Here is a 14,448-nt window from a genome sequence, read left to right as displayed (position 1 = left end):
GTTTCTCGGTGGAAATAGCTGCCGGAACCGGAAAACGCGGGTTCCCCCTACGTTCCTGCACTGTTTGTAAGCCCAACCACCTATGCTCCCAATTAATCTATGGCCAAGTTCAGGCACGGGGAGGAGGCTTTTGGAGGCCTTGACCTGCCAACACCCTTTGATTTCGGTCACCCTTTGGTGAGCCTGAGGCTTTGCTGCGCAAGTTAAAAACAAAAATTAAAAAGTATTAGACGTTCAGGAGAAAGGCTCATTCTTTTCTATTAATAAATATATCGTTTATATAGATCGTTTAAGTAGAATGTTCTTCACGGCAAATATGTGTTTATGCACTTAAGAACCAATCTAAGCTGGTACTAATTTATCGGTCAAATCTTCGAAAATGTGTCGACGAAAAATTCTTCGGAGGCAAAACTGTCAAATTCGGTGCGGGTAAATAACGCATGCGGCGCCTCTCTGCATGCGGTACATACTCACGAGACTTGCTCAATTTGCAATTAGGAAATATGAAGGGACTTCATCCGAGTTATCCTCGCCACACAATGGGTTAGGCGAGGTTATTACACGACCTAGCGTGTACTGTACTGTATTGACTGAAGGCGGCGCTGTTGGACAGGCCACGAGAGGATTTCCACGTAGAATTTTGAAAAAGGAGAGAGATACTGAAAGCAGGTTTCGTACGAATCAACCTCCTATGCAGGGCGAGGTATTCTTTACAATTATTCAGTGTGGGGCTCGATCAGATGCCTTCCTTCCTTAATGATATGTAATAAATACTCTATCCAGACCGGTATGTACGTGTATGGCATGCTTTGTTTTCATGTGTAGGAATTATAGGCAAAGGTATTTGAAGCCAGAACCATAGTTCAAGGAGGTGTTAAAACGCACCAAGCGATAACATAACATTATTAAATAGCCTAGTATTAGTTCGGTTGTTTTCTCGCCTGAGTGATTTTACATAAGCACCTAGGGGCATATTACCAAGCATTATCGCTATTGCTTGGTTAGAGACAAAAATTTACCGCTGGGCTGCAGCGATTTTTACCGCAAATAAACCTTGGTATTACCAAGGTTTATCGCAAATGCGATAAAAATCCCCGCAATGCATGAATATCGCTGAAAAGTCAGCGATATTCATGCATTACCGAGCTAATGCTCTTAGCCATGTTATCCACCTCCCATTGGATAACATGGCTAAGAACTGCTCAGGGCAGGTGTTAGCTTTTGGAGATATTCGCGCTTAGCGCAAATATCTCCAAATGTTGGTAATAGGAGATAGCGATGTTAGCGACTGTTTTCAGTCGCTAACATCTTGGCACGCCCACTTTGCATGTGATTAGTGATAAATATCACTGACATGCAAAGTGGGGCCCAAGATGGTCGCTATCTCCTACTAGCTGTCGTTAACTGGTGTTAGCGACAGCTAGGTAATAGGGAGATCATTTTGTCTCCGCTTTCTTGGCTTTTAAAGCCAAAAAAGCAGAGATAAACCCCCTTGATAATATGCCCCCTAGTGATTTCCACAGCTAGTGAGGCTGCACCCTAGAAACACCACTGATGCTGAGAAACATGTGATGGAGTGTATGTTAGTATGGTTGTTCCCAAAAACATGTTTTTGGCCCACATTTCTTACCCTCAGCATGGGATAAAAAGTTACCCGTCCCACAATGCATTTCGGCGGAATAACATGGCCGAGGCGAGCAGCTACTCACGCTTGGAATGGCGTCCTCCAGCAAAAACTTGGATTTCTTCCTCCTGACAGCTCGCTGTTTCTGCGGTTGGAAGTCGAGAGGGAGTAAACTGCGATTAAAGCACAAGAAAAGAAGCATAAAACATCAGGGGCACGGCATCTGGCATCGGTATTTCTATGGCGTGCCGTGCACTTGGCCAAAAGCGCGGTACAGACCCAAACAGAAGCAAAATCACAGAGTGACAGGAGAGGCAGCTATTTTGTGGATGAGTAATACATTGCGATATAGTCACAGCCACTGTATTTACGAGGCAGGGGAGCACCAACATATGTGGCAGGGTTCACTAAATTCTGCACAAGGAAAAGTCAAATTATGTGGAATAATGCGGCACATTTTGTGATAGTATCACATCACTATTTTAACATTTTTACACTTGTTAATAGAGTCTGGGCATAGGTTTCACCACATTGATACTGATTTAGCAGCCACCTATGGAAATAAGAAACAGAAGGGTAACAAGTCAACTGTTGGGAAAGGCCTCCCAATGAACTACAACACATGTTGCTGTGTTTTTAGTACCTTTTGACCAGTTTGAGGTAGAAACAACGTTTTCATTGTTAAAATCTGTTATTTGTCAAACACGGCAAATCCATATTGAAGTGAAAAACGCTGTGGCTGCAAAAACACATAAATAAAGATGCCCTAGATATTTCAAGAGGTGTGTTTTCAACTGATTCCTAAACTGGAGCAGAATTGGAGCAGCCCTGATGGAAATAGGGATGCTGTACCACATCCTGGCTGCATGGATGGAAAAGGCATGCTACCTTGAGTTTTCTTTTCTTGGTTTTCTGCCTGGTGGTCCTGGCTGCAGGGGATGTATGACGGTACAACGCATACCGTCACAACGCATCCCTTTACCACCAGCGACGGCTCGTGGAGGGAGTTACGGTGGGGCAGGAGGGCGGGGAGGGGGAGGGGCAGGGTGGAGGTTGCTAAAAACCGGCATATGGATAATTGCAGGTAAGTAAACAATTTAATTAATAAAACGAATTTCGTAGTGCGCCTTGCATCGCAAAATGCAATGCAGTGCGAGCTACGAAATTCGTTTTATTAATTAAATTGTTTACTTACCTGCAATTATCCATATGCCGGTTTTTAGCAACCTCCACCCTGCCCCTCCCCCTCCCCGCCCTCCTGCCCCACCGTAACTCCCTCCACGAGCCGTCGCTGTTTACCACGCATCCCTTACAACGCAAGTCGTTATCACGACTTGCGTTGGGGGTGCGGATTTCGAATAGTATAATTTACTATTCTAACACCAGTCCCCGTGGACCCTAGGGAAGGTGTTGGAATAGTAAATTTACTATTTGTAATCCTGTAGCGCCCTCCAGCGCAAGTCGTGGTAACGACTTGCGTTGTAAGGGATGCGTGGTAAAGGTACTGCGTTGTTAAAACTTCATGGTAAACGGTGTTTACCGGCTGCAGGTGTACTAAGAACCAACGGAGATGGTGACCTTGTCTATAAGATAAAGGGGTGAAAGTCGTCAAGCCTTTGTTAATGATGCATCTAGTTTTGCAGATAGTGCAGTCCGGCAAGGGGAGCAGACAGAGTGTCAGCAGGATGGGTTATTCTGGCCCTGGATGAGAGGTGCTGTGGGATGAAGAATACCCTTAAAAGGTGCCAGTCTGAAGTTTGGAATGTCCTGGGGCAGGGTGTTAACACCAACCACAGGCAAGAGTGCAAAAGTTTGAACAAAAGTTCTGAAGTCACTTTCTGGAAGACACAGTTTCATTTTCTTTAGAAGAGAAAGCTGCTACTAGGCCGTTTTTGTATTTTTTGGGCAGTGTGCCATGTACTTTCCAATTACTCACAGTGCCAACCATTATGTGGCTCTCCATTTCGTAAAGCTTTACAGTAGCGTCAGGTGTATAAAAAAGAGAATTATAGACGGTTGGCAGCGAGCGAGGGGGGTCCAATGTCTCTTGGCAGATCAAACTCCCACTGTCCATCTTCAGAATCTCTAGTCATGGCTACATTAGGCTCTGTCCACCAGAGATTACATTGGCATTAACTCTATCACTCTTACACCAGTCACAATGAGCAACTCTGGCTCCACTTATGAGCCAAAATAGTGAACTCTCTTAGTACTCTGGCAACATGCCCATGACTCTCCAAATTTCTCACTACATCTGACAGGGTTACCCCACAACCATCATTTTCAAAATTAGTAACTTTTTGAAGTTGTTAGTGATAGATCTGGGCATACCAAACAACGTCCATTGGGGGCCAGTGACCCATCACCAGTGGAGATGGGTCACTGGCCCCCAAGATACAGAGACAATCCTACTCTAATCATTCAGCCTGAAGCAAGTAGAGATGTTTGGAAAAATGACCGACAGGTCATTCGCAGATTTGACCTGCAGTACGTAGATAAGTGGTTATTGGAAATAGGAGATTAACCCACCTGCACCGCAGTACACCTGCACTATAGCCAGTACCTCATATTTGAGTGTTTTGCTTCAGTCCTGCGCCAAATTTAAATTCCCATTCACGACTTGGGTAATAGTTAGCCTTTTTTTTCTTCTAAATTGGGGCTACAGGAAGCAGAATCAACAGTATCCGGGCAGAGGAATTGGAAAAGAGTAGTATGCATCCTGGAACAAATTCCAGATGGGATAGATTTAACTTGCAGGTCGTATAAGGTCTCGGCTACAGACAGCCTTAGGAGTCTGTAGGCAGAACTATTGATTCCAGTATATAACATATATTTACAGTGGTCTTTAGGTCAGTCTCCTGCCCATGACTGGTTAGCTGTGTAGTCTTTCTCGCCTCCCGGCTCTTGGTTCTATGGCTTTCCTCCCTGTTCTTGAGTCTCTCCCGGTAAGGAGCATTTTAGTCCCAGTGTACTGGCTGGATGAGCTGTATCCTTTAATTTATTTATTTATTCATTTGTAGAGCGCCTGGTTACACCAACGGTGTGTCCCCGCGCTGAGACATATCCAAATTAGTAAACTGCCGTTCCTACGTGGCTCTTACGCTGTCCTTTCATCAGTTTTTGAGAACAGCCATGTCTGCAGCTGTCTGCGGAAGATACTGTTGCTGGGTTCCGTTCTGATGATGCTTGGCAGGGTGTTCCAGATTTTAGCTGCTAAGTACCCGAAAGAGCGAGCCCCCATTCGGGCTTTGAATTTCCTTGGGACATTCACCAATGCCATGTCCATGGATCTCAGATTTCGTCCTGGGATATATTTAGTCAGTAGTGGGTTGCAGGTATCTAGGGCCTTTGTGTGAGAGGATGTGATGACAATAGCACATTGCCTTCAACATGGCTCTCTTCTCCACTGGCAGCCAGTGTAAGGTAGTCAGGGCTTTCTTTGTATTAATTCTCCTTGGAAGGCTGAGAACCAGGCGCGCCGCAGCATTTTGAAACCTTTGCAATTTGGCTAGGCCTTTTTTGGAAGCACCTAAATACAGTACATTACCATAGTCTAATTGTGAAGGGATTACTGCATGTACTATGGTTTTCCAGGCTTTGGATGGTAATAGATCTATAACTTTCCTCAGGGTTTTCATGGCACCATAGCACTTCCCCACTACCTTCCGGATCTGATTATCAAATGACAGTTTGGAGTCAAACCAGATTTAAAAAAAAATGTTACCTCTGATTTTGGGTGAGGGACTGGGCCCAGTACTTCTGGCCACAATGCAGATGACCAGATGGTAGGTTTCTTACCTACCACCAGTACCTCCGTCTTATTCCCATTTAGCTTGAGGCAGTGGTTTGAAATCCAGTCAGCCACCTAGTCTAGACACTAGGCGAAGCGGGTAGGTGCCTGAACTTGGTTTTGGGATAGCATTACAATTAGCTTTGTATCCGCATAGGACATGTCAACCTTGAGGGATCTCTTATTATTTGTTGTTAATATAGTTTACTAGTTAATTAAAACCATAAATATGTTCAAAGTGCCCATCTAACATATTTACAAGATTAAAAAAGCAATGTAAAAACAACATTACATTTCCAGTTATAAAATAATCCAGTTATAAGCCAACAATACACTTCATAATAAAAACCACATTCTACCTAAGAAAGGCTGGAGGAGGCCTGCATAGGTAGTACCCAGAAAGTGCCTGGCACTTGGCCGAGGTCCATCTGCAAGGTAGACCCCAAGATCATAATCTGGCTGAGGCGCATTGTCAATTTTGGCACACCCACCTAAAACACTCATCCATGGTCTATTCGAAGCAAGGTGACCACCATACATAAAGAGTCATGTGCATTTGTTCAACAAACTCAACAAGGAGGGCGTGGTTGGAGATTAATTAACATGCCCCTAGCAGCCCATTGAGGCCTTAGTATGTGGCGGGGTAGATAATGCCACGCCCCTAGCAACCCACTTGTAGACGTAACCTCTGCAAGGCGGTATAGGGATTGAGATACCACTAGCAACCCGCCATTGGCCAAGACATGCAGCACTCTACAGAGGGTAGGGTGCTATTAAGCCTGCGGTGACCAAAACCCTCATCTAAATGGAATGGGGGGTGGGGGGTGAAACCTTTTGCTATTACCTCCCCTCTATCAACTCATTCTGGCACTTTCAACCCTAAGTGTTCTTTTTGGAATTTGGATCTTTAATATAGCCATAAACTGTAGCAGCCGAATATTGAGCATCATGTCCCTTGGGTTGAGCGACTCTAGTGCTGCTGACCTGCAATGCCTGATTCAGAAGCCCTTGAATTTATTACGCAGTTGAGCCCTCCGCTGCGGACCCTAGCTGGGGCAGGTGCAGAGGATGTGCAGCAGAGTTTCCTTTGTCTGGTGACATAAATGGCACGTCATATCCCCCCATTGCCCATCATCTTGCCATTTGGGTTTGAAGTCCAGGGTAGGTAGCACACCCAGTCTCATGGACAGTAACTTCTTTTTGATTTTGAGAGAGTAGCCGGCCTTTAGATCGTGATATGTGTTTAGCACCAGCCACCCATGCTCTTGTTTGGCTACTGCTCCTTTATATTCCTCCCCGTGCTGTAGTCTAAGGGTTTTGTTCACTATTCTTTTGAAAACTTTTTTGCTAGTGTCCAACTGACTGAGCTCACCCAGACCAAGTTTCTCCATGCTTTCATCCAGATAACTTTTAAAGAAGCCCTTGGCTCTTCGAAGGCCGATTTCAGCCCAGATGTAATAAGTGACTCTTTGGCTGCATTCCTCAGTTTGTGGCAGAATTTAATGAATGGCCTGGCAAGTGTTTGCTTTAATGGCTTCTTTCTGTGGGGGGGACGAGACTCTTGAGTCTAGCTTAACCCCAAGGTAAACCTAGCTGGATATCTCATCTATTGTTGTTCTGTTATCGAGCCATCTGCTCTTCTTAGAAATGCGCGGATTTAGCGAGATAACCTTGCTTTCTTCAGGTTGAGTTCGAACTGATTGTCGGCTGCATATACAGCTAAGCAGTTTATCAGCCTGGCGTAACTGAGAAGCAGCAGGTTGTCTGCATGAAGGATATTTGATAGCGGGAGGACGCTAAGGCTGGTGGTGTGGGAGATCACCTCATCTAAGGCAGGAGACAGGTCTGAGAAATACAAATTGAATAAAAGAGGTGCAAGAATGCACCCTTGTTTAATACCAATCAATGTCTTCACATCTCTCAATAGATGGATACTGTCTCCAACCTTGATCTTGACCCATGTGTTTGTGTAAAGCAGCCTGAGAGCCCTCAAAAGGTTGGGTAGGATTCCCCTGCGACGTAGCTTTTCCCCACAGTTTGTTCTACGGGACACAATTGAACGCTGCTTTAACCCCTTCCGTGCTAATGACGGCCGGGCGTCATGAGTCACGGTGGGCGTGTACGCATGACAGCCGGGGGCAGTCCGAACCACGCCCAAGAATGGAATGTCCAGCACCGCAGCGGAATTCGCGCTGCAGCCAAGGTGTTAAAATCAACAAAACACAGAAACAACGGTGTGGCCCATGTCCTAAGATCTTGGAGCAGTAATGAGGAGAAGTATTTGAGATCTATGTTCAGAAGTGCAATTAGACAATAGCTGTTCGGCAACGAGGCCGAAACTCCCTTAAAGATTGGATGAATGATTAAACTCCTCCAGCTGCCTGGAGTGACCTCCTCAGCCAGAACGGTGTTAAACATCACAGCCAGAAAACTTGCTCATGTAAATGTATTCCGTTTGATATTATTTGATATTCAGCGCTCCATGCGACTGCACGTTTACTTACTCACTTCACCTTTTTAGGTCGAGCTGGTGTAAGCAGCGCGAAGCGCTGATGGTCCAGTGAGGACTTTATTGTTAGCCACTTGCTGGGAATGTGGGACAAGGGATGGGCACGCACAGGGCCATTGGCTATTTGACGATGTGTGCGCGCACGTACAGCCTTGCGCTGTGCCCATCTCCTGTCCCGCTTCTCAGACAAGTCAGCCTCTTGCAATCACACACACACACACACACACACACACACACACACACACACACACACACACACACACACACACCCCCACACACACACACACACACACACCCCCACACACACACACACACACACACACACACACACACCACTCCCCCCCCAGCCATGGTACAACTAAGCCTCCTGCAATCGCTCACACATGCGCACACACACACACAGACATCCCCCCTCCCTACAACTAAGCCCCACTCACCTGGCTACAGGATCTGTCACGTTGAGAACTCCCCTGCTCCTCCTTACATGTGCAACCCCTGCAGGGCTCTCCCTCAGGCATGGGAGCCCCGCGTTACCACTGCTGCTCTCTGCCAGGCACTCCGTGGGTGCGGGCTTCACGCAGAAGGCGGATGTCCCGCCCCACGACCGGCCTCATGCTCCTGAACTTTCGGTTGCTAGGCTAGGTTACATCCCTTGTTTCAGTAGTAGCTAATCATTGTTGCTGCATTCGGAGAGTAGTTTCAATTTGTGAAACAATTTCAGTCTTCGAGACCGATTCATCGGCAAATGTATTTTAGGGGTAAATAAGGTACTGTATGGTAAGAAAGCATTTGCACATTCCTTTTCATCGTGTTAGGGCAGCCAGCCAGGTTCGGTTACTTAAGCAAGACGGTCTGTTCATCCTCTAGGGTAGTCGTTCCTTTTCCACGAGGTTGAAAAAAGCCTGCACCTTCATCTACCAGCTTTTAAATCCACATGTAAATGCAGCCATAAAAGTCGGTGGGGCATATCGATTTGCAGTGTATCACTAGCTTAAAACTATGTTTACCAGTTCGCTTAATGTCACAGTACTCCGTTCCCGGGGTTTAGTATGAAATCTAATGAATTCTGGGAGCTGCAGTCCGTCCACTTCAGTTGTTGTACTCGACCCAAGGCACTTGAAAACAACGATTTCTAAACAAACGCTCAGCTGTCCTCTTGATGGCTTGAAATCATCTGTTAAAATGCATTATGATATAGGCTGATTGATGATGTGAAATTTAGGGTTTCAACCGTGCTTAATTTCAATAGGACACATCGTTTCAAGCCCGTTACTGACCGCTCACAAACTTTTGTCATCCGGTGTCTTAGTTAAATTGGTTCAATGGACACAAGCCCAGAGTAAATCTCCCAGAAAGCATTAGAGCATCAAAAGCCCACTGTTGGAAATATGATGTCCCTCTGGCATGGAGGGAAGTGGCAACCCTGCAGAAGATTAATGCGAGAGATTTCAGTAAAGTTTGTTATATATATTGATATGGAATACCTGAACATATGTTTTGTTGATAGAAGAGAGTGTCTGTTAAATAGCTGTAAGGGTCGCAGGTTCCGTGCAAACACTACCTGTTTTACCCAGGTCCCAATAAACTCTTTGCCTAATCTGGCAAGTAATGCGTGCTCCATTTGCAGGATCCTTTTGATGGTTCGGTACTGTAATAGTCCTCCATTTGCTCTTCAGTCTGACAGACGGCTAGACATATTAAAAAGGTGTTGTGTAGAACATGGCAGACACGCAGGTTTTATCAAATACGTGGTTCAAAGCACGTACAAATGAAGAGAAAGGAAACCAATGATTTTTAGAATTCGTAGAGTAGTCTCTGGCACAGGCAAACAGCGATATCTATGGGCACAGCATTTTGAGTTACACTGCTAACTAACACTTTGTAAGTGATGCACAGTTTATTGATAGCTCGCAGCTCTTGGTGCACTACTGAACTCTAGATTTGTGAAAAGTGCTACACCTTATTGCAGCATATGAGTTATTGCTGTGTCTAAACCCCAGATTTCCAATGTGGAAATGCACACTGTGAAGGGTGGTAGTAAACCATACATGTTGACTGCTGTTGCTCTAATGACTATTCAGATACACAGATTATGCAAATTAATTAGCCTGACAATCCAAACATAGTGGTGTGGTGGTCACCATCACAGAATCGTTTTTAAATAACGTACAAGCCTTGAAGGGGTACAAATATATTATTTTAAGTTGATGTAGTAGAAATAGAACAATGGTCTATATTATTTCTTAACAAAAATACAGTGCTGCTGCACCCATGCTGGCGGTGAGAGCCACGACACCTCTTCCCTGTCTGTGTTCCATTTTTGAAATGATATTTGATGAGTGCATCTTTAAGTATTAATTATTTAAAAAAAATAAAAGCCATTGTTATTTGTAATATCAATACATCTAAGCCACATCTAAGCTTTCGCAATTGCAATTACAAATGCTATTGCGAAAGTTAAAACTATTGGCATTGTAAATGACAAAGCTGTTAATTTAGCTATTTTCAAAACCAACACAGAAATACAACATTTGTCATTTACAATACCAATAGCTCAAACTTTCCTAATGCGAGACCTATTGCATTGCAAATGCTTGTTTCTTTTTATCTCCTGACTTGCTTTTTCCTCACCTACTCTATAATGTTCTTCAGCCTGATTCTCATCCCGCTGGCAGTGTTACCTTCTAACTTTTGTTTAGGTGGGCCCAGCAGCTGCACCGTGCTTATGGACCATAACCTTCCTTTCTTGCGTTTCATGAGCACCTTTCATTTCATTTTCTTTTTTTTCTTCACATTTCTGCTTATCATCCTTACATGGCTGTCTGTTATGTTAGGATGGTAAATTAAAAATGGCTTTGGTGCTCTTTGATGCATGCTTACATCATGGCACAGACATTACAGCACACAACATGACTAACGTGCACATGCACGACAAAGCATGCTTCTGCATCGGCAGCCATCTTGTAACAGGTATCTTTTAATTGCAAACCCACTCAAAGTTTAGGGACCGTGTATACGCATGCATCTTGATGCATGCATTTACATGCCACTGCCAAAAGGTATTTGCAAACCATGACCTTTTAAACCTGAGACCTATTGGCTTTGCCAATGTTTATTTTTAACAGCAGAGGATGTGCTTCTCATTGACCCAATAGAGTCTATTATGAATCCAGTTTCACATACTAAGTGCTTTAAAAATACTCATCCTATCTAAAGAGCATGGAGATTTAGTCTAAACGCAGCTCAAACTCATCCGTGACGTGCCCAATTCGATGTGCTTTGAAAAAACAGATTGCTAACATGCTGCTTTGGTGTGGTTTGCTCCAAACACAGCTCTAAGCCCCCATTAAAAAGAAAAAAAGAAAGGAGTAATGCAGGGAAAGCAAATTCAGATTCATGCAAGTGTTGGCTCCATCAGTTGCCTTTCTCCGCCAATCACCCTAAGTGGAAAGGGTGTGGCTGATGTGACGCCCGGGTTGGCTGGAGTGGCACCCGCGTTGGTTGATGTGGCGTCCGTGTTGGTTGATGTGGCATTCGGGTTGGTTGATGTGGCGCCCGGTTTGGCTGATGTGGTGCCCGGTTTGGCTGATGTGGCGCCCGGTTTGGCTGATGTGGCGCCCGGTTTGGCTGATGTGGTGCCCGGTTTGGCTGATGTGGCGCCCGGTTTGGCTGATGTGGCGCCCGGTTTGGCTGATGTGGCGCCCGGTTTGGCTCACGTGGCGCCCAGTTTGGCTGATGTGGTGCCTGGTTTGGCTGATGTGGCGCCCGGTTTGGCTGATGTGGCGCCCGGTTTGGCTGATGTGGCGCTCGGTTTGGCAGATGTGGCGCCCGCTTTGGCTGATGTTGTGCCCGGGTTGGCTGATGCGGCGCCCGGGTTGACTGATGTGTTGCCCGGGTTGTTCTGTGCCACAGAGACTTACCCAGGAAGCCTATTTAAGGCAGGAGCATCGGGGGATGCTTGCGTTCCCGGTTATAGGGGGCACTGTCTACCAGTCCTGGGCTTGCCAGACCCTTTCTGGGAGAAGTCAAGGCTGGTCTGCATATATCTGATCCATTTCTGTCATGGCGGTGAGAGCAGGGGTGGCTGGAAGGGCATTTTGGGCAATTACGAGTAGTTCACGATTAAGTCAAGCATTCCTCCCTTTCCTTTTTGTAGTGATTCACCCCAGCCTAGGGCATTCACGGTAATGCAAACTGCTAATGTTACTGTCATAAAGCTTCTTTGTTTTGTCTTCGTACCTGTTTTTGTGTAAGCACCGGGCTCGCCCTTTCTTTTTCAGCTCGCTGGACCCATTCTCCATCGGACCAACCATTTTGTCAGGTAGAAGCTTGCTTGGAGGGTTCGGTGGCACCCGAATTCTGAGACGGAAGATGCATTTCTTCTTCTTTATTTCCTTTCCACAAAGGAATCTGGGAGAAAAACAACAGCATCATAGTCAATGGAATAAAGAGTCTTAAAGTGTATCGATTTCACTTGAGGATAAGGCATATTACAAGCACAAGCTAGGCAGAAGTTTGCTTCAGACTCCCATTTTTGAGGCATTTGATTGAAATTGTTTTACAGAAATGGGGAACTTAACTGAAAGCTTTGTCTCCCTTCTGTTTGTACCTTGATTATTAAGTGGCTGCAGGTAGTGTGTGGTGCACAGAAGATTGAGGGAAACTTTCTTTTCTGATCACCACAATGTCTTTGGATCCCTGTTTAGAGACGTTTAGTAACCCAAAAGCATTGACCCAACTTCAACTATGTATTGGGTGGGGTTCTGTGGGGTTACAAAAATGTCTTTCACATACAAGCGTTGGTGTATTGGACTAAGTTGACACCTGTCACCCTTAGGAGTGAAAACAAAACCTTGTAGAGCTGAGTCACAGACTCAGTTTATGCATCGTGTTGCAAATCTTCAAAATATGTCTGTTTATTAGCACATTTTTTGTTATTTTGGAATATAATGAAATACCAACGGCAACAGAGACATTGCTCTCCATTATCCCCCAATATAACTGTTTCAAATATATATAAATGGCTCAGTGATGTAAAGAGTCGCTTCTGATAAATGCCTATTGTTTCTGTTTTTTTTTCTCCCCTTGTGCCCACACTCACCTGATCGTATTGTACTCTGATTGCCCGCTGTTTAGTGTTTCTGTCATTCTCTCCCCTTTTGTGCCCACACTTGCCTTCAGTACCACCCGCTTGCTCCCCCCTTCGCTGTTTCCTGCCGCTACGTCCCCTGTGGCCCCGCCCCTCTGGTCTGTTATTCGCCCCCCCCCACTCCCGCCTCTCAGCTGCTCCTCCCTCCCTCACCCCCTCATACAGCCGAACACCTGCACTTCCGGATCCACACCGACCCCCAACACCACCCTCGGAGGAACACTCATCTACAGACCCCCCAGACACCAGGCTCAGTTCAGCGACTCCATCGCCGACCTCGCCAGCACCCACGCACTCACCTCTGCTGACTACATCCTCCTCGGGGACCTGAACTTACACCTCGAGAACAACAACGACCCCAACTCCGCCACCCTGATCGACAACCTCGGCCTCAGACAACTTGTCACCGCACGCCGCTGGCCACACGCTGGACCCCGTCTTCTCAACAGGCAACCACGTCGCCTTCAAACACACCACCGAACTCCACTGGACCGACCACCGCTGCATCCATTTAACCTTCAAGAAACCAACCACGCACCATCGTACCCAACAGCTGCCCTACCGCTGCTGGAGCAAAGACACCGAAGACCAGCTGATCACCACCCTCGCCCAGAACCCACACACCAACCCCACCAACCCAGACGCCGCAGCCCGCAATCTGAGACAGTGGATTGACTACTGCGCCAACACCCTCGCCCTGTTCAAGAAACCCTCCCAACAGCAACGCCAGGAAGAGAGCTACCTCGTTCACCGACGAGCTCCAGGCTTCCAGACGCGCATGCCGGAAACTAGAGAAGATATGGCTCCACGAACGCACACCAGACAACCACGCAGCCCACAAGGACGCCACCCGCAGACATCACCACCTCATCAGACTAGTCAAGAGATCCTCCTTCAAAGACCGCCTGGATAACAAGGCACACGAAAGCAAAGAGCTCTTCAGCATCGTAAAGGAACTCTCCAATCCCAGCGCCAAAGCCAACGACATCCCGCCCTCACAAGAACTGTGCGACTCAGAAGCCACCTTCTTCCACCACAAGATCGCTGACATCCATGACAGCTTCAACACCAGGACCGCCCGACCACACCAACCCCACCCCTCCTGTGATCACCACCAGCGCCAACCGCCTGACCTCCTGGTCCAACGTTAACGATGACGAGACTCGCAAGGTCATGAACTCCATCCACTCAGGAACTCCATCGGACCCGTGCCCACACCACGTATTCAACAAAGCAGACGCAGCCTTTGCACCCCAACTACGGAAAGTCATCAACATCTCCTTCGAAACAGCGACATTCCCGGAAAGCTGGAAGCACGCCGAAATCAACGCCCTCCTCAAGAAGCCCAAGGCGGACCCCAAGGACCTCAAGAACTT

At 46.4% G+C, this 14,448-nt stretch overlaps 1 protein-coding gene across 3 annotated transcripts in view; it reads right to left on the bottom strand.

Moving 5' to 3' along the window:
* PHF19 (PHD finger protein 19) overlaps positions 1 to 14,448 on the bottom strand; it is a 284,351-nt gene that overhangs the window by 21,172 nt on the left and 248,731 nt on the right. For all 3 annotated transcript variants that reach the window (XM_086920992.1, XM_086920990.1, XM_086920993.1), the window contains 2 exons: positions 12,163 to 12,333; positions 1,710 to 1,797 (listed from right to left, as the gene is read on the bottom strand). In XM_086920992.1, the coding sequence (XP_086777118.1) occupies positions 1,710 to 1,797; positions 12,163 to 12,333 (259 nt within the window). The remainder of the gene's footprint in view (positions 1 to 1,709; positions 1,798 to 12,162; positions 12,334 to 14,448) is intronic.

This window comes from Lissotriton vulgaris, chromosome 5 (assembly GCF_964263255.1).
Source record: "Lissotriton vulgaris chromosome 5, aLisVul1.2, whole genome shotgun sequence".
NCBI lineage: Eukaryota > Metazoa > Chordata > Amphibia > Caudata > Salamandridae > Lissotriton > Lissotriton vulgaris.
The sequence above is the reverse complement of the archived record's forward strand: the minus strand, read 5'-3'. Positions and strand labels throughout refer to the sequence as shown.